Source organism: Sinocyclocheilus anshuiensis, unplaced genomic scaffold, assembly GCF_001515605.1.
Source record: "Sinocyclocheilus anshuiensis isolate Anshui unplaced genomic scaffold, SAMN03320099.WGS_v1.1 scaffold1737, whole genome shotgun sequence".
Taxonomy (NCBI): Eukaryota; Metazoa; Chordata; class Actinopteri; order Cypriniformes; family Cyprinidae; genus Sinocyclocheilus; species Sinocyclocheilus anshuiensis.
The window spans coordinates 405,335-424,974 of record NW_015540975.1 but is presented as its reverse complement, the minus strand read 5'-3'; the positions used below and the strand labels follow the sequence as shown (position 1 = coordinate 424,974).

General features: G+C 37.7%; 1 protein-coding gene across 1 annotated transcript in view; it reads right to left on the bottom strand.

Moving 5' to 3' along the window:
• Positions 1–19,640, bottom strand: part of LOC107690093 (protein diaphanous homolog 2-like) — a 189,003-nt gene that overhangs the window by 80,681 nt on the left and 88,682 nt on the right. The window contains exons 3-4 of the mRNA XM_016488332.1: positions 9,688–9,852; positions 2,520–2,655 (exon numbers count right to left, since the gene is read on the bottom strand). Coding sequence (XP_016343818.1) covers positions 2,520–2,655; positions 9,688–9,852 — 301 coding nt within the window. The remainder of the gene's footprint in view (positions 1–2,519; positions 2,656–9,687; positions 9,853–19,640) is intronic.

The following is a 19,640-nucleotide window of genomic DNA, read 5'->3' as shown; positions in this document are numbered from 1 at the left end:
GCATTGTTTCTCTCTTATAACCTCATTATTTCTCACTAATAACCTATCTGAAGCAGCACATGCCCTTGATACGAATTCTAAAAGTGACCTATGTTTAACTGTCAACTTGAGCTTTGAATCCGTGGCGGAAGGAAGTAGTTCCGCTATATATATATATATATATATATATATATATATAAAAACAGACACAAATCATTATATTATTTTTCCCTTGTGGAACTTTAGAAAACATGTTTACTGAAAAATAAATAATTTCAAAGAACATGCTAATTTGTGCAAAGAATATGCTCATTTTCTTTCTGTAGGTGATCAAAAACAGCAGGTGAGATCTGCATTCATCAGGTTTAAGGGAATAACAGACAGATGCTGGCAAGATGGAAAGTTTACAGAATATAGCCAAACAAGGAATATGGTCTAATTCAAGAGCCAGCAGGAATTTCTAACAACTTGCCTTAATAGCGTACATATGCATAAATATGCATTTATATAATGCTTAACAGACATCATACTGTAATAATTTCATGACAATTATATAGTCATACACTACTGTCCAAAAGTTTGGGGCAGCAAGGATGCATTGAACTGAAGAAAAGTGACAGTAAAGATGTTTACACTGCTTATCTTTTGAACTTTCTATTCATCAAAGAACGGTTTTGATTAAAATATTAGGCTGCACAATGGTTTACAACATTAATAATACTAAGAAATTATTTTTGAACAACAACTCTGCATATCAGAATGATTTCTGAAGGAGCATGTGACACTGAAGACTGGAATAATGACCACTGAAAATTCAGCTTTGCTATCAACTGAATAAATAAATTACATTTTAAAATACATTAGAAAATAAATATGTAAATATATATAGAAAACAGTTACGTTAAATTGTAACAATATTTCACAATATTACTGTTTTACAGCATTTTTGATCAAATAAATGCAGCCTTGGTGAGCATAAGAGACTTATTAAAAAAAAAAAAACATTAGATATCATCTTACCAACCCCAAAGATAGAACAGTACTATAGTTTCATATTCATATTTGAACGCAAAAGAAAGGCTGATCTGTTAATCATTATATAATGCACCTGAATGTCTACAGAGCCAAATGCACAATGGAACTCGCTGACATTCTCTCTTTAAATCTAGTGATGACTAAAGCAATTCAATGATAAAAGTCTTTTTATAGGCTCTGACAGAAAGAAAGAGCTAACTAAAGATAAGGTATTCTTGACTGCACTAGAGGGTTTGTTATCCACTCTCTTTCCATCTGCATTATTACGAGCTCAGCATTCAATGCGGTCACTTCTTAGGAAACTAGCATGTATCAGTCGTCCTGCGGAAGCACACAGAGACGAAGTTCTGCATGTCATTTTCTCAAATGTAAGGCCGCAGTAAAGTGCTGGGCTCAGTGTGACATTTTAAGTTGGAGCTTGTGAAAAAGGCTTTTGGCCAGAGGCAGGAATTTCTGTCTCATTGTAAGGATTAGAATAGTGCAGTGCAGTAAGTACTTCATATCTCTCATGGCAAGAATTTGCCCTGAATTTGCAAGCTGCGTGAGACATCTTGACACTGTAGTTTTTTTTCTATCTTTCTTTTTTAAACTAAACCACACATTTCCTTTCAAAACACACAATTTACCAGGTTTATACGCACATACATATTGAAATATGGTGGACAGAGAACAATTTGTTCTTCATATCCAACCAGTTTTGCTGTAATCTAAACTGAATTAAGCTATTGTTGACATGGCTTCTTTTCATTTTAGAAATAAGCTGAGCAAGCTTGCAAAAACGTAATAGTTAACTCTCAACTCCATTTACTAGGCCAAAGGCAATCTGCCAATCCATTATCTGTCTGCTCTACAAAAGCAGTGAAACTGAGATGCTTATCTTTACATGTGACCTACATCTTCTCTGGCAGGGGCCTGTTAGCACAGCCTTATACTGCTGCCGAGTTGCACTACACCTTCATCTACATAATTGATTTATTTTATACTTTCTCGTAACAGCTGTAATGGTTATCGCTGCTGAAATCCCTTTGGTTCTAGCTCGATTTCACACTGTTGTGTCTGGCATTGTAATTACCATCATTGTCGTCAACATTTACATTTACTTCATATTCCTGTCACTGTGACACAGTTACTAAATAAAGACTTTTCCAGTAGCCCCTCACTGCAGAACACAAGATCCAGGGGGCGTGGTTGAATCCACATCTAGGGGGTGGAGATTGGTAGGTTTAGGTATATGTAAGGTGGGAGGAGTTGGATCTGGATCCAACCACGCCCCCTTGATCTTGTGTTCTGCAGTGAGGACCATCTCGACTTTTCATTAAAACATTCTCAGCCACATCTAATGTACCTGTACATTTAGTGCGAGCGAACAGGCGGAGAAGAGTGAGATTTTTCACAGATGAAGTGTGGCCCTGTTCCTCCATCATCATCACCATGACCACCCCTGCAGTGCTTAGCACCATGTGAAATCGCTGCAGTCGGGCCCTGGCGGGGCAGTAGCGCCGTACCTTTGTTCATGTCAATCAGCTGTTTCTTCTTTTGCTGTCGCTCTAGTTTCTCTCGCTCAGCTTTCTCCTTTGCCAGCTTGGCTCTCTTGATCTTCTCCTCCATCTCCCTCTTCTTGCGGTTCGCCCGCATAGCATCCTGAAGTGTCAGAGAGAGAGAGAGACAATGAAATCAGAGGGTAATTGAGTAGAGAGGAAAAGAAGGAAAATTCCAGCACAATTCTATCACTGAACAAACAGTATAGACAGCACTAGTAATAATGGTGAGTCGATACACACTGAGGACAATGCTTAGCTGCAGGCACACACTGAATCTACACTTGCTGAACTCCACAGAATTCAGATTATTTATAAAAGGGAAAATGCCTGAGGAGGATGCCTTACATTTTAACATGAAAACAACACATCATTTGATACATTATAGTGGAAAGTATTTGCTAGAAAAATGAAAAAATAAATAAATACAATGAATGAAATAAATAAATAAAAAAAGAATAATAATAATAAATAAATTACAATACAAAAACGTCAGGAACTTCACTCTCAACTTCATTTTACCAAGTTTAAATTCCTTCCTAAATTCCCAAATCTGCAAGGAAATTGAAAAGAAAGTTCCCAGATTTCATCTGCGCCTGCTTATCTGCTCTTGAGTTAAAGGGACACAGTTGCAGCCTTTCTGCTTCCATCGAAAGAAACAATGAGTGTTGAGAAAAGGAAGCAGACAGACATTGTATAATTGAACATCAAGATGGCTCCTGATACTGCCGTTGTCCCCACTGAGCAACAATCTCCATACGCATTAATGTGGAAGCAGATAACACAGCGTCCATCCAGCATATTTTCAGTGACTGAATGCCAGGATGTTGCGGCGGCAATGCTGGCGGGGCATCAGCGAGTGGGAGAGAAGCCTGTATACAGAGACGCAGAGATATCATCGTCCTCCTCTCTTCTTCTGTAAATGCCACAGAGGTGTCTGGCGGTATGAAGACGACGAGAGAGCTGGACAGAGATGCTCAGAGGGCACGGAGACACAGCAGAGAAGAGAGAATAAGCCACTTCTTCATAACCTTTCCAGCACAGCAAAGGTCTCTTCACCCCAGGCCTGCACCACTAACCTGACAGGCCTTGCCTTAAAAGCAGGAATGAGTGTTTTGTGTATACGTATATGTGTGTGTCTTGTTCTTTCTTGGTATGATATAATGAGTGTCGACAGTCTGGCCCTTTCAGACTCCCTTAGGGTTTCCGAATTGCGTGTCGTGTTTGGTGTTGAGACACAAGGATCATGGCTCCAGTGTGGGAGGAGAAAAGTACAGCTATCATGGTGGTCAATAGCGGATCTGCCGTCAAACCCGAGAACAGGGACCCACAATCCACACGCTCACTGTCTTTTCTTGAGATGACAAGGACAAGGATGAACATATGAGAGAGAGAGAGATCCACCTGTTCCAAATTTGCATTATGCTGCAAAACTATAAGTCAGCAATGAATAAACACAATACTTGTTCTAATAAAAAGTAATTGAGTCGGCATGCATATGGCTGTCCTTCAAAAAGTGTGAAAAGGAATTCTATATTCATGACACAGAGTGACAACAAACATTAGCATAAACAATTCTTCCTGTTATTGTGATTTCGTATTTTCAAATAGAGCATTATGAAGCCACTGGATTATGGGTCTCCAAAACTGACAGTTCAATCTCAGTCTTGTAATTGGAGATAGCATCAAACTCATTGTCAAGCGTTGGATCCTTAATTGAAAAATCATTTATTCATAGCGACAAAAATAATTCCTGCTGGCAAATTTTTTTATAAATAAACAAACAATTCTGACTGCAAACACGATTACACAACATAATTATCTTACTCTCATCAAACATGCAAAAACCCTAATTATCATGGCAACAAACATGTTTTCAACCCTTTTCTTGATCCCAATTAGCCTAGGGCAGTATTTATGATTTTATCAATTTTCTTAATTGTGTTTTAGGTATTCGGAAGCTTTACATGAGATAAACAACACCCAGAGGGAGTGCTTTTGAATATCATTCTCATAGCTCAAAACGATCCCGCTATTGACTACAAAGGATTAATCGCATTAGCATAAAGCAAGAATGATGGTGGGATGTGTGCGATTTGCTGTTTCTACATGCAGCATGTATGTTTGCTTAAGAGAATCAAATACACAATTTAGACCATGATCATGTTCTCGCTCACGGACGGCCCTGAAGAGCATTCATCCGAGCTGCACGGACTCACGGAAATTTGTTTCTCATGGTCACAGTGCCTCTGACTGTTGCAAATTCAAATCGCATCCCCATCGGTCCTCCCTGTCAAGGAAAGCTGATATCTCATGGCTGCAGATACGCTCTATACAAACGAAAGGTAAAGGTTAGTTAAAAAAAAAAAAGATAGATAGAAGTAAACAGAGAGGATTGAAATCCACAGGAAGTCATGTGGTTGTCAGTGGTGGCCACCAATCAATATGTTAAGGCAAATTAGGCCAGCTAATTGTGTTTGCACACTAAATAATCCAAAGTCATTAAGAAAGCTGATTACAGGGGAAAAAATCTTCCTTAAAACTCGTTTGGTTAATTAGAGTACTCAGGATGGGTTATTTAAAAATGAGAGAGATAGCACTCAATCTGTCTTTAAATTCAATTCAATTCAATTCAAGTTTATTTGTATAGCGCTTTTCACGATACAAATCGTTGCAAAGCAACTTTACAGCAAATTAAGTTTCTACAATATTTAGTGGTAGCTTATCAGTGGTGACTGTCAGTTAATGTACATATGGCAGAAATGTACAGAAAAATCAATTAAAGATGTAATCAAACAGACGATGAACACCATTAACAGCAATTATTATATGATGCAATCAAACTTATAGCAAAATGTGGTAGTTCTGTATGTTGTTTCAGGGTTGGCATCATCTGACGTCCTCTGAGGGGTTGGCATCATCTCTTCTCAGGTGTTCTGGATCCAGACTGAAGCTTGTGTAAATCCTAGTTACCACGGGATATCAATTGTCTTTAAAAGGACGATGTAGCAAAAAAATATTTATTCACACTCATGTCTGTTCAAACCTGTATGACTTTATTTTGTGGAACCAAAACAAAAAAAAACACCACTGACTTTAATTGTCTGGACAAAAAGAGTTATTCTTTTGTATTCCGCAGAAGAAAGTAAAGTCATGCAGGTTTGGAACGACATGAGGGTGAGTTTTCATATTTGGGTGAATTATCTTTTTAAAACCTTAAGTTAGTAGAAGGATTAGTATTAATAAAATCAAACACACACAAAATATTAACAATTTATAAATACATCCATCTTGAGTGAGGAAAATGTGGGAGGATTTGATCAAATTTTCAGTTGGATGAATCACCAACTAGATCTGCTAATACGAAAGACGATGATAAACAAGCAATTTACTTCTAACACCAATCAACACGACAAAACCACCTGGGAAAAGCATTTTATGGAAAAACGCTGTTGTGCAATCTCTAGATTGGTAGGGCAACGCACACCACAGTAGTGTTTGCACTACTCTAGGAGAAGGATTGCTGCGGAATTGAATTTGCCAATATGGACTCCATCTACCACGGGTGTGTTTATGCATGCTGGCAAGCACAGGATAGGATGGTGTCCTTCCAGGCAGCCACTGAGGACTAGATGTCTTTGTAAATATATTCGCTGGGTACATGTGCAGCGGAGTGACACTAAGGAAGCGCGCTCTTGCTGCAATCCTACATTGTGGGGGTGGCTTGGTAGTCTCTCCTGTTTGCCCAGCTTCAGAATAGAATATCTGAATAGCCTTGTCTTACGCATATGGACAAAAAAGGGTGGCTCATCCCACTGTCAGGGGTTCTATAATTCATATTCAGTGTTTTTTTTGGTTGGAACCATCATATATGTACTGCCCTACATGCAATGCATACACACTTGGCTTCCTTCCGGAAACGGAAAGAAAGAGAGCGAGAGAAATGGAGGACAAAAATCCACACCACAGATGGGCCTATTTGGCCAACACAAAATGTACACGAACTGAACCACATTTGATGATATTTGAGTTATTTATTTATTTATTGGATCATATCCCCCATTAGTTTTCAACAGGCTGTGAGAGGCCTACAAAATTGCCAAGAGTGAAAAGTGGCCGATGTTGTATGTGTTGACTCAAATATTAGACTAATCTGAAGGGACACTCCATTGGGTTTAATTGCGATCACTCGCAGTAGCTGTGTGGTGGAAATGAAAAAGCAGCAGTGATGACATCACACTACATCACAATCTCCATTACTAGCATCGTCATTATCATTGTTTCCAGAGCTGACATAATAGATAAAGCCAATGGCCCTCGATAACTGTTTTGTGCAAGCAGCACGTATTCAGACAGATATGCACGCTCACTAATGCACACATGTGCGCTCTATTGATAAGCTGAGTCACGCTCGTCGTGCACCATCACTGTGGCTCAACCTCTGCTGACTTTATTGGTGTAATCAGTGGCTCACTCAATTAACAAGTGAGACTGTTAGTTCATCACCATCTGCTGCGCTCTGATAAGGCATTAATATACTGATATTCATCCACAGCCGCTAGTCAGGATTACATACAGAAGAAGACGACGCAGTGGGAGTTTCTCTCTCTCTCTAGTTCAAATCTGGCAGTGTACTGGATAAATTGATGGAACGATCTGAAAAACTTCATGTGCTGAAATCAAATTTAATTTCTATTGACCCTGAATAGAAATATAGCTAATGGATTCTCTTATCTGAGTGTGAGCGCTTCATGAGAACTGGCAGGCGGGGCTTTTTTTGTCCTACCAAATGGATGTGTCACTCAGGCAATTTAAAATACAGCAATGTGGGTCATTTCTGTGGATAAATGTTGATAAAACTATGAGGTGCCATAAATATGCTATGGTGGAACATACATTATGTGGAGGGCTCTATCATGAATATAAATTTATTTAATAACCTTTCTCTTTGGCAAAGAGTAACAAAGTACATTTGCAAATATGCGGTTAACATCATGTCATAATGGGACGTAATGCGACAAGCAATTTAATGAATCTGGCCATATTTGAGGTTTATTGTACAGTTATGAGCTGCAGGATTTTGGACCAATGGTGCCGAACGGGCTTCCCAGCAAAACCAAGCGAGTGACAAAATGTTCTTGCCTGGCCGGTTATAGCCAACAACTTTTATTGCTCGTCAGTTTATCACGACACAATATAATCTTACCAGACCTCAGCTCTTACTAATGTATCTGGCTTTTTGACAAGAAAGAAAGAAAGAAAGAAAGAAAGAAAGAAAGAAATTGGCCACTGGACATCCAACCATGTTTGTGTTCTCCACCAACTCTGCTCGTCCCAGCATTCAAGTCTAAATCAGAGATAACTATTCATAAAGAGCTATTCGCTTGAGAGAATAATTTATTTTCATAGATGCCCCTTTTACAGCAGTTCAATGCTGCATCCTGGAGGGAGAGCTGTGTCGTGTTGCTAGACTTTGATCAGGGCGAATGAAAGTTGGTTTTTAGATGTGCTTGCGAGAGAGGGGTGAGCGAGAAGCCACAGACAAGGAGACCTTGCCATTCACTGTAATGGGTTTTGAAGACTTTGAGCATACCTTCTGGACATCATGTTATCCCATTTTATTTTTTTATTTTTATTTTATTAAATGTATACGTTAATAATACTGTTTTTACTCCATTTGCATAATTATTTTTATTTTATTAAATTTTTTTTTTTTTTTGCTGGAAGGGAGCTGAAATATAGGCAGATGCAAGAGAAACATTTACATATATGTGTAAAAAATCTCCAGAGACTGTTTTGTGTTGAAGCGTTCTGCTCTCCTCCTCAAGCCCATATTAAGGTTCCATTTAAAAATCTAAATTATCCCAATCCCAGGGTGCCCTTACCACAGTGAAGATAAAAAATCATAGTGGACAAGTAAAAAAAAATAAAATAAAAAACTTCAAAATGTCACTATTTACCAATTTATTGGCAATTTCTGAGTCAAACCGGTTATTAAAATTAGTAAAATATGAATAGCTATAATATTAATTATTATGAAAGATCAATATTAAAGTATTATAAAATATGTATATTAAAATAAATATTTTACATACAAGTTTTAAACACTCTTTTTAAAATGTATGAATTTTATGCAAAAATATGTATAATTAAATAACAAATAGAAATAACAATTTTACACCCACAATTCAAGAATCATTTTCTATAAAGCTTATTAATATTCTGCATAAAAGTTTTCATAAAGTTTCATTTGTATAATCCCTAAAACCCATATAGATTATAAGAAGCAAATACAAGTCAGGCTCTAAGTATCTAAAAAAATCAATTAGCTGAAAATCTCATATCTTCTTAGTATAGTGAGATGTACTTGAAACGCCTCATTTGGTTTCACACTCAGTCTGGATAAATCCCATCCTATCCTATCAGCAATAACCTAGTCCTACCTGCCTAAACCCCAAGCAGGGTTTTTTTTTTTTTTGGTTACAGGGAGGAGGCGTTGCCTTGATATCCGCCACATACAGAAGCTAATGAAACTCTGAAAGGATAAGAAGCTTCTGAGACTCTTTTATCTGCATAGGAGCCACACGTTGGGTAATACATTATACATTCCATTCTCAGCACAGTTTATGTATGCTTTAATCTGCCCAGTAAGCCCGTCCTTCCATCTCCTCACCCCTGTGAGGAAAATGTCTTTATCAAATGTGATAAAATAAGTTAAATCACCACATGCACTTAAGACAAGGCCAGCAGCTTTAGTTTGGAGTAGTATGCTCTCACGTTAAACTATGTACTGATAAAAACTGTGTATATATATAAAGAAGAGAAAGTGATGAAGTTAGAAAGAGAATTGCACTCTCACATTCCAAGTGATATAAGCTGCCAAAGCAATCCTAAACTTAATCATACTGCTATCCAGCAACCCTGACCTGTTCTGTCTAGCTGTGGAGAAAGCATTGAAAGTATTAACTAGAATATTATCTGCACCTGCTCTCGAGGACTCTTTTGGAAAGTCAGATTTATACACATTAGAGAAAGAACAGAATATTCGACTCTCTTCAACCTCGAGGAGTGCAAAGAGCAAAATAATAAAAACATTCTTCTGAGGATAAATAGGTGACAGTGCTGCTGTACTCACCATGAAGAGGTTGCGGAAGTTAGCCAGGTCGCCGAAGAAGTCCTCGATGCTGACGGTGTGGGGGTCGAAGGCGAAGTAGCTCCCTAGGCTCTCGTAGAGCTTCTGCATATTCTTGTGCATGGTGGAGAGCTTCTCATACTGCTCTCGCGAATGCTTGGAGAAGCCGTGAGAAGGATACGGTTAAGGAAGGATAAGAGGTGTATTGTCGTAGCTATGTTAAAACACAAGGGCTTGTTCAGTGATGGATAAACAACAACAAACAAAGCAACTAGCTGCCCTTCAAATCCTGGCCGCAATCCTTCAACAAAGGGGTCACCTGCAGGAAAATAAAAAAAAACACCACTTCTCTGCAGAGGTCAAGCGAGGCAAACAGAGGCATTCAATAACCTCTCCATCTAAATTTGGAGTCATTGGCGCACTGAGCTATTAGCGCAGGTGCAGGAGTGATAGAGGAGCATTACATAGTCTGGGGGACTAACACAGATACTGGAGGGAATAGCTGATTGCAGTCATTGTTTCATTGTTTCTCCCAACAAGACTGGGGTCAGCGAGTGCTGAACCCCCGTGAGAGTTGCGCTCTGTAATTTCAAGAGCAGATGAAGGCAAGTTCTCTCAGTGAATGGCTATTGACAGCTCCTGTCGGGGATGTGCTATCTCGCAGCTCACGAGGCACACATGGACCATCCTCGGCCTCGTAAACCGCACACACATACACAAACAAACAGGTAGCATGTGTCAATAGTGTTTCCTGGATTCAAAGTGGTGCGGATGGCCAGAGTTTGGCCTTTTGAAGGAACAGAGAGGCTATGTCAAATCCATGTCTGGTATTTTATTCAAGCTATTCATATCAACCGCTCAGACGTGAGTCAGATTGTTTAACAGTCATTATAGGATGTGAATGCTGTCCCAAAAACATCTCTCTGCAACAGGTTGAATGGAACCATCAAATGCTATTCTTCTTATGTTTCCTGATGAGAAATTGAATTGAAAGGAAAGGTTTTGCCTGATCTTTAAAGCTGAAGTGTGTCATTAATATGTAGAGTCGACAATGCCAGTTGTAGCTTAATTTCCCCATAAAGCCTAAATACTGTGGCTCTGCAACACTATCAAAATATTGTTCTGTTTGTTTGAGTTTGACAACCATGCCAAGACCGAAACACTGAATCTGGGGATGGACTATCTGTTTGTCCTACTAATAGCAGATGGGTAGAGTGTTCAGGAAACCTGCATGAAAATGATCATTATTTATCATTACAAATCCATTTGGTGACACTAGAGGTGCAAAAACAACATTTCAGCTTGTAAAGAGCTAAATTATGGAAGTTTCATCAACTGCAGTAAACAAAGGTTGAATTCTTGTTCAACATGCATATAAGAACTTTTATGCAAAATATTAAGGTGTTTAACAGAAATTTTTAATAAAAAAAAATGCAACAGTTATTGCACAATAAAATGTAAACCTAATTTAAATATAAATTCATCAATCTTCTGTGACGCTCCGTAATATTTTTCATAAAAGTGGACATTTCAACAGATTTCAAAATGTATGACATTTGCATAGCTTCATAGTAAAATGAAAAAAAAAAAGAAAAAAAAAAAAATTTAAATTACATTGATTGCTGGGGTAATTATCATTCTATTACCTCATTAACCCATTTTATCATTCCATTCTATCCATCCGTTAAAAAAGCCTTCATAATTATATGTGCAGTATGTGCCTGGAATGGTGTGGTAAAGTGAGTAAAGAGTAGAATAAGTAGAGCATGAGAAAAATATAAGGGTTAGTGCATACTCAGTGCTGGCCTATAATATTGCTACCGCTTACACAACCTATAATCTATTCTCACAGTCCCATCCATTCACAGCGGGAGCCCTAAAATCCCAAATGGAAACTGTGTTTGAGTCTGAATATCTGCAATAGTGTCTGAATGTGCGCACATCTTTGTCCTTGGGGCTGAGTTTTATGAGCTCTTTTGACAAGTGCAAAATGACTTCCTGTTTCTTTTAAGCCGAAAAATGAAGCAAAAATCCTCAACAGGTAGTGTAACGTTTTCAACCACACATACTTTAATATCTTGTATTTGAGCAAGCTCTGCTTAAGACGAGGAATGTGGATATAGCAAAATCAAAGCAATGGAGCTTTGTGGTTTGGTCTCAATTGGATACAGTGCCAAAAATACTGCCTGCGCCTGAGAGAAAGTATTTGAGTATATGTGGGTGTGTTTGACAACAGCTCATCACAGTCATACGTAGTTCCACTGGACTGGGCCAAGCCCTCACCGGCTATTATTTCCACATCAAAGATTTGTCACATTGACAACGGCTGACATGCACAGTCCAATATCAGTCCCGGCTTCTCCTCCAAAAAGCAATTCCTTCAACTCTTCCTCTCGCTTTTTCTTTGCCTCAATCTCTCTCTCTTTTCCGTTACCTCTGTAAGAACTTTCAAAGTACACTCTTCACGCTTCTTTGTCACCTGTGTCACCTCTGCTTCACATGCTGGGGTGGAGAGAAGTTCCTGGATAAAACATTATTCGCTACCTTCTGTTGGTTCTCTCTCGGTCTCACTCTCCAGCTGTCCTCAAAGCCAAGAACGAACACAAGTTTCCCCAGCAACATCCCATATTTCACTATACAGAAAGGATAGCATTTCTCTCTTGTAGAAATATGTTCCTTGTTTAGTTTTCCATACAAATAAATAGTATCCGCTAGATGTTCTGACAATACAGTGTTAGAAAAATAGAGTAAAAACTCCCTTTAACCTCATTACTACGGAAAAGTATTGTGCCAAGCAATAATAAAGAAATAAAACCATCTCGAGAATAAAGTCAACTCACAAAACTCAGTTTTTTGCGGAAAAAAAGTCTAAATAGAATGTTGAGAATAAACTCATTTTTGAGAATAAAGTCATTGTGTTTCGAGAAAAAACACGTTAAATTGAGGAAAAAAGTCAAAATAAAATGTTGAGAATAAACTCATACTTTGAAAATAAACTTGTTTCAAGAAAAAAAGTCAAAATAAAATGCTGAGAATAAACGCTCGTGTCATGCTCCTTTTATCTCGTTGGACAGTGTTAATCAGTGTCTGCAGTGGCGTGTCATAGAGAGTAATGCTCGTGGATGTAGCATATGATGTGATCGACCAGAGTTTTTGACTTTTGCCAAACTCACTCTTCTTCCTTTTTCATCAAATATCACATCGTAAAAGTGGAAATCACTTGCCTAACGAGTGTTTAATAATGATATTTTAATTGGGTAGGTTTAGGAGTAGGTAGGCTATAGGGAGGGCTTTGTTGTCCCAATAAGGCAGCGTCTAATTAAAAATTTTAATAAATAAAATAATTTACGCTCTATGTTATTATTGCATGCAACAATACTGAGGTGCAAATAGTATCTGTCACAATTTATAAAAAATAAATAGCATATAATTACTATTTACACTTATTGCAAAGATCTGCAACTTTTACATAGAGTAAATAGAATCGCTAATTTCACTTAGTGTAATATAGCATCTATGGCTAATTGTACTTAGTGTAAACAATATCTACTGCTATTTTCACTCAGTGCAAATAGCCGCTGCCCTAATCTAAAACCATACAGCATTGCCATTAATGGCAGTACAGATGGTTACATTATTTTTGTTCTATGTAAAATATCCTAAATAACCAGTTACTTCATAAAAATGAGACTAGTTGCTCCCTAGGACCAACTCCACTGCAGACATTGATTGAAACGTTCAAATAAATGACACGAATGCGTTTATTTTCAACATTTTATTTCAACTTTATTCTTGTAATTTAATGAGTTTTTTTCTCAAAATTGTAATTAGACTACATTCTCGAAATTTAATCAGGTTATGCTTATCATTTTATTTAGACTTTTTCCTCAAAGTTTAATGAGTTTTTCTCGAAACACAACAACTTTTTTTTCTCGTAATTTAATGAGTTTATTCTCAAAATTTTTAGACTTTTTTTCTCGAAATTTAACGAGCTTTTTCTCGAAACACGATTTTATTTTCAACATTTTATTGCAACATTTTTTTTTAAATATACTGAGTTTAATCTCACATTATAATGACTTTAATCTCTAGATGGTTTTATTTTTTTATTACTGCTTGGCCCCAATCCTCTTCCGTATTTTACTTTACAAAACTACTTTAATGAAATTCCAACAGAGAAGCCCAGAGAAGAGATTCTGCACATCATCCAGTCAGTATATGATAAATGTTTAAAATTCTGTGAGACGGTGTGAAAAACAATTGCCTTACTTCAAACACTACCACCTCTGAAGACTGCCATAAATTACCTTGTTTGTTTACCTGTGTGCTTGTATGAGTGAATAAAATGGTGCATGGCTCCCTTAGGCAAGGCCAAAAAGCCTCCTAAATAAATCTCCCCTAACCCACTTCCATTAATGTTTATTTCATGCTTTTCTATGTGCCTCTTGGCTCTATGCTGAAAGGCAGCAACTAAGCTTTTAGTGTGGATTGACTTTCCCCCTCAAGCCCCACAGCCAAACTATATGTATCCCACCTCAGCTCGGAGTGGAAGGTGGCCGACTCTTGCCAGGCCGGCAACAGGGACCGCATTCATGGGTTTAGAGCACTCATCCAAGCAGAATAGGGTGGAAAAACATATTTTTTTGGTGGTTTATGGACAACTAACGGCATGTATATATATGTACACACTATACTGTGCAAAAGTTTTAGGCCATTAGTATTTTCACCAACAAGACTTTTGCACAGTACTTATATATATATACTGTATATATGACCCTGGATCACAAAACCAGTCATAAGGGTCAATTTCTCAAAATTGAGATTTATACATCAGAATAAATAAGCTTTCCATTGATGTATGGTTTGTTAGGATAAGACAATATTTGGTCGAGATACAATTATTTGAAAATCTGGAATCTCAGGGTGCAAAAAAATCTAAATATTGAGAAAATCATCTTTAAAGTTCTCCAAATTAAGTTCTTAGCAATGCATATTACTAATCAAAAATTAAGTTTTAATATATTGATAGTAGGAAATTTACAAAACATGATCTTTACCTAATATCCTAATAATTTTTGGCATAAAAGAAAAATCAATCATTTTGACCCATACAATGTATTTTTGGCTATTGCTAAAAATATGCCCCAGCGACTTATGACTGGTTTTGTGGTCCAGGGTCACACATTCACACATTCTCACACACAAACACAGATAGACAGACAGACAGACAGACAGATAGATAGATAGATAGATAGATAGATAGATAGATAGATAGATAGATAGATAGATAGATAGATAGATTGTCATTCCAATCAATCCAGCCTTGAAGTTCAGTCAAAAATAAAAAATTATGGCATGTAATGCCATATGATAGCTTTGTGTTCATAAGGCGAACAAAATATGGTAAATAAACTGTGAGAGAATTTTTATTTTGTGGTGAACTATCCCTTTAAATCATTGAATGGCACTTACTGTGTACTTGCATCATTCGTGACAATGAAAATGAACAGTGCCTCCCTGACTGAATGACAAGGTGTTCAGTAGATTATGCAGTAAAAATAAAGGGCTGCCTCATTAACATTCATCTCCACGAAACAATATGAGTGCCAAATAATGACACTTCCCTTCAGGCAAACATGAATAAAAATAATAGAAGCCCATACCTCATGAACCCGAAGTAGAGTTTTATCTGTTGCATGGAAACATTGGAGAAGGAAAAAAAAAGTTTGGTTCACTGTAAAGTTTAAACCATGAAAATTATTAGAATTGTACCAAATTGAACGTCACAGTTCTCTGAATTCTTTGAGGGTTTCTGGACAGCATCCAAAGTAATTAACACAACACCTTGGATTGAGCTCAACAGAATGCCACCGACAGGCTTTCCGCCACATGCTTTTCCAGCACGCTACCATCGCAGTCCCGCCTGCTCTTAAAAGCTGGCAACACAACCACGACTGTCAGATAGTATCTCTGCCATCTCTTCCACATGTAATTATGCCCTATTGTGCAGCTGTACAAGCAATCAAGCGTCTGAACTCAATCAAAAACTTCGCTCAGACCCTGTTAGGGTACCTCTGGAAATTTTGGAGAGCACGCTACTGATTAATGGTATATTATTGACAGAGACTCGAGCCTAGCATGCTGTGATTTGAACAGTAATGAGAACAGCCATGGCGGAAACAAATTTTTTACAAGGGGAAAAGTAGGTAATTGCTCAGGCAGTAATGCAGCTGATGAGCATAGAGATTTTGATGACTCACTTTGTGTGGCTGTCTAATATTTGAGCAGAAAGGAAAAGAATGGGACATACTTCAGCTGATTCACCTGTTCTGAATTGTACACAAGATAGGGAGGCACATTGATTATTCATTCTGAACTTGAAATGAAATAGAGGCCCTTTTCGCAACGGTGTAGACAGACGACTGCTTGTCTAAGCTAATGTCGCATTCACTTCACGGCCAGATATGTTAAGAAGCATTTTGAGTTGTGCTGGGTAGGTTTTTAGATTTATCTGACAAAAACACTATCACATAGGAAAGGGGATTTCAAACTCAAAAGGACTATATGAAAATATGATGATCTCATATTAAAGACCCCCTTCCTAAAATATATACAACTATTATTATCTTTTTTTTTTATTATTAATATTTAATTTATTTACTCTGTGTTAGACTGTTACACTGTGTACAAAGAATCCTAAAAGGATAGTTAAGATTAAAATTAAAAATTCTGTCATCACTTACTCAACCCAATGCCATTCCAAACTGGTATGACATTCTTTATTCTCTGGATAATAAAATATATTTTGAATCATGTCTAAATGTTTAATTTTCCCCCCATTCATTTGTATAAACAAAATACGAGAGTATATTTAGCTACTTTTTACTTTATAAAAAGAGATATTAAAAATACACAGTGTTGATTTTAAAATCAAATATTTATACAAATAAATATTTTAAATACATTTAATATTTCAACTTGTATTTTAATTTGTTTAAGCTATAAATCTTGTACTGAAGTAAACTATCTGGGAATATTTAGTTTCTAGTTGACAGTGAACATCTTCAAATTATTATGCAAAAAGTTTAATACCTTAAATTAAACTAAAAATCAAGCAGGCCTTAAAATACATATTTTAAAATCTTTCTTGTCTATTAATGTTCTACAGTCCCCATTGTAGCCCCTCAGTCTGAAAACCCCTGACATGTTCACACTGTAAGTTCAGTTATAGAATACAGTCGTCAAACTTGTTTATAACCAAAATTAATGTTAGTGTATTCTGCGTGGCAGTACACACCTACAAGTGAAAGCTCACACAGGCCCGCAGACATGCGTCAGCAGGCACACACAAACAGACACGAAACAAATGGAAATGAGGTATGTTAACATCCACACCTTCATTGGCACTCAGACTCTCTCAGTTCTCTTATCAGTGAGTGGAGCTGACAGCTGAGAGTGAATTCTGCATGCAGATCAGATGTGTTGCATCAGCGCAAGTCTCCTCCTGCAGGCTGTGTGTTCTACACTCCCGCATTAACCTACAGTGCTGGAGGTCTAATTTCACCTCCACACACAGGCTAGTAATTAAAGCCTCGGCCCCCGGCAATAATCGGAATGTGATGTGTCGATGGTAACGGCGAGGCAGCAGATAAGTGAATTCCTTCCTCCCCTTTCCTCGCTGGTGAGGTCTGGACCTCTTGTCACATCACGCTCCCTGTCACATCAGCACGGAGAGGCCCTCTCTTCCTCTTCATTTGAAAAATTAAAAGCAGGATTCAGAGTCAATTTCACTGTCAATTTATTCTGCATCTCTGCAAATTAAATATTTATGGATCTGGGAGACGGGTCTCCGATGCTTCTCGCGCCAGTATCCAGATGCATGTGAAGTGGAGCTTGTGGAGAGCTGTCCAAACAATCATCAAAACTGCAGGACGGAGCAACCAGTGAGTATGAGGTACAAGCCAAAGTGAAAAACAGAAGGAAAGAGAAGGTTGAAAACAATCTGAATAGATTTCAGCATCCCATGCCTTCAGGTGGACTCACAGCATGTCTGTGGCTCGGCACATATAGAAACCACATATAATGCTGTGTGTTGATTAGCTATACTAACACAGAAAAAAGCCATCAGAAGAATTGTGAAGATTTCAGGAGGTTTTTATTTATTCTATCATATATTTTTTTTAATTATATTCTATTATATATGTACTATTTGTAATGTGCATCAGCGAAGGTCACCTTTCACATCAATGCTGCTTGCTCTGCTGACCTGATCTTGACACCAACTGATGTGCTGCATCTCACACAGTTTCAACATGCCCTGTCACATTATTATAAGTCATCCACGTAATCTTTTGAAGGAGGAGCAAAATAAAAGGAATATATAAAGAAACAAAAAAGAGAATATGTAAAGACTATTTTTTTTCTGATAGTCCTTGGATGTACAACAGCAATAAATACTACTAAGATTACTGTTGTTGTTGTTGATTTGCTGCCGTATGCCAAAGGACTCATATTGAGAAATTCTCATTTTATTATTTTTTCTCAAATTTTACTCGGAACAATTAATGGCTCAAAAGTTTAGGGTCGATAAGATGTTTTTGAAAGAAGTCCTTTATTGCATCCTTGGTGTATAGAAATATTTTTAAAAGTATAGTTGATTTACACCCATTTCGAAACGTCCTTCATGAAGTGATACAACTGATTACTACCACTGAAATGACCCTTCCTACTGTGTCCTTCAAAGGCACAACTAATGCGTATTATTCTAGATCTGTAATAGGTGCTATTTTACAGATTGTGACAAATCTATCCTATAGCCATGTACAATGTGCACCTGATAGAATCCCTCAAGCAAGATGTTGGTTATGCTATAGGTGCTAGTAATTAAGTTTATCACTGCTAACAAACTGCTCTGTGATTACACGAATTACACAACTGGATTCAGCGATTGCTATCATACAGCTGCTGAAATGAGAACAATTGCAGGCTTCTTCATTTTAATTGAAAATCACATCGGCATACTGCAGGCTGCTCTTAGGCTACATCCACACGAAGCTTTCCCTATCCGATCTTTTTTTTCCCCTCGTCTCAAGAAATATCTGCGTCCACACGAAACAGACACAAAACGATGTAGTATACATGCCAGACCAGTATGTGGCGCTGTAATTCTGCCACAGAGATACAATAAAAATGGAGAAGAAGAAGACTTGGACCATGCGCATAAACCTTGCGCGCAGTATACAAACGAACATGAAACAATACATTTATTAATCTGTGTTAATGTTAGTTAATAAAAAGACAATCGTTCAGTGTTTGTTCATGTTTTTGTTGCTGTTACGTGACATACCAGTGTCTGACTAGGGGCGAGATGTGGGCTGATGACGTCATCGTTTCAGAAAATATACGGATTCGCTGTCCACACGAAAACGCAAGGGTGGCGTTTTCAGATTTATCCACTCTGGGACCTGGTTTCAAAAAATATCGATTTTACTCTCCCAAAACGCCGGATCAATGTGGACAAAACGCCTATACGATACAAAATGTATGCGTATACAGCTAAACCTCTCCGTGTGGACGGGGCCTTAAGAGAGAGAGAGATACTAATAACGTGAGGTAAATCACTGAGACAGAAAGAGAAAAAGACAGAAGAAGAAGAAAAATAAATGTGTGGGTTTAAGTGCCTTAATAGCAGCACAAGCTTGCCTAGCTGGTTAAAAGCAATAGTCTAATAAGGTATACCCCCCATTTTACCTTTCCATCAGTAATGGTGGTTCAAATGAGCTTGAGAGTGGTACTCGGGAGGGTGGTTAATATATTTCCTGAGCAGGCCTGTAATCAAGACTTGTAAGATTGTTCTGATGGAGTCCCCGCTGAGCTGACTTTGAAGTACGCCTCCAGACAGCTAAGTGTTTTAAATGTCAGTAGAATTGGAGGTTGTCTTTTTTTTTTTTTTTTTT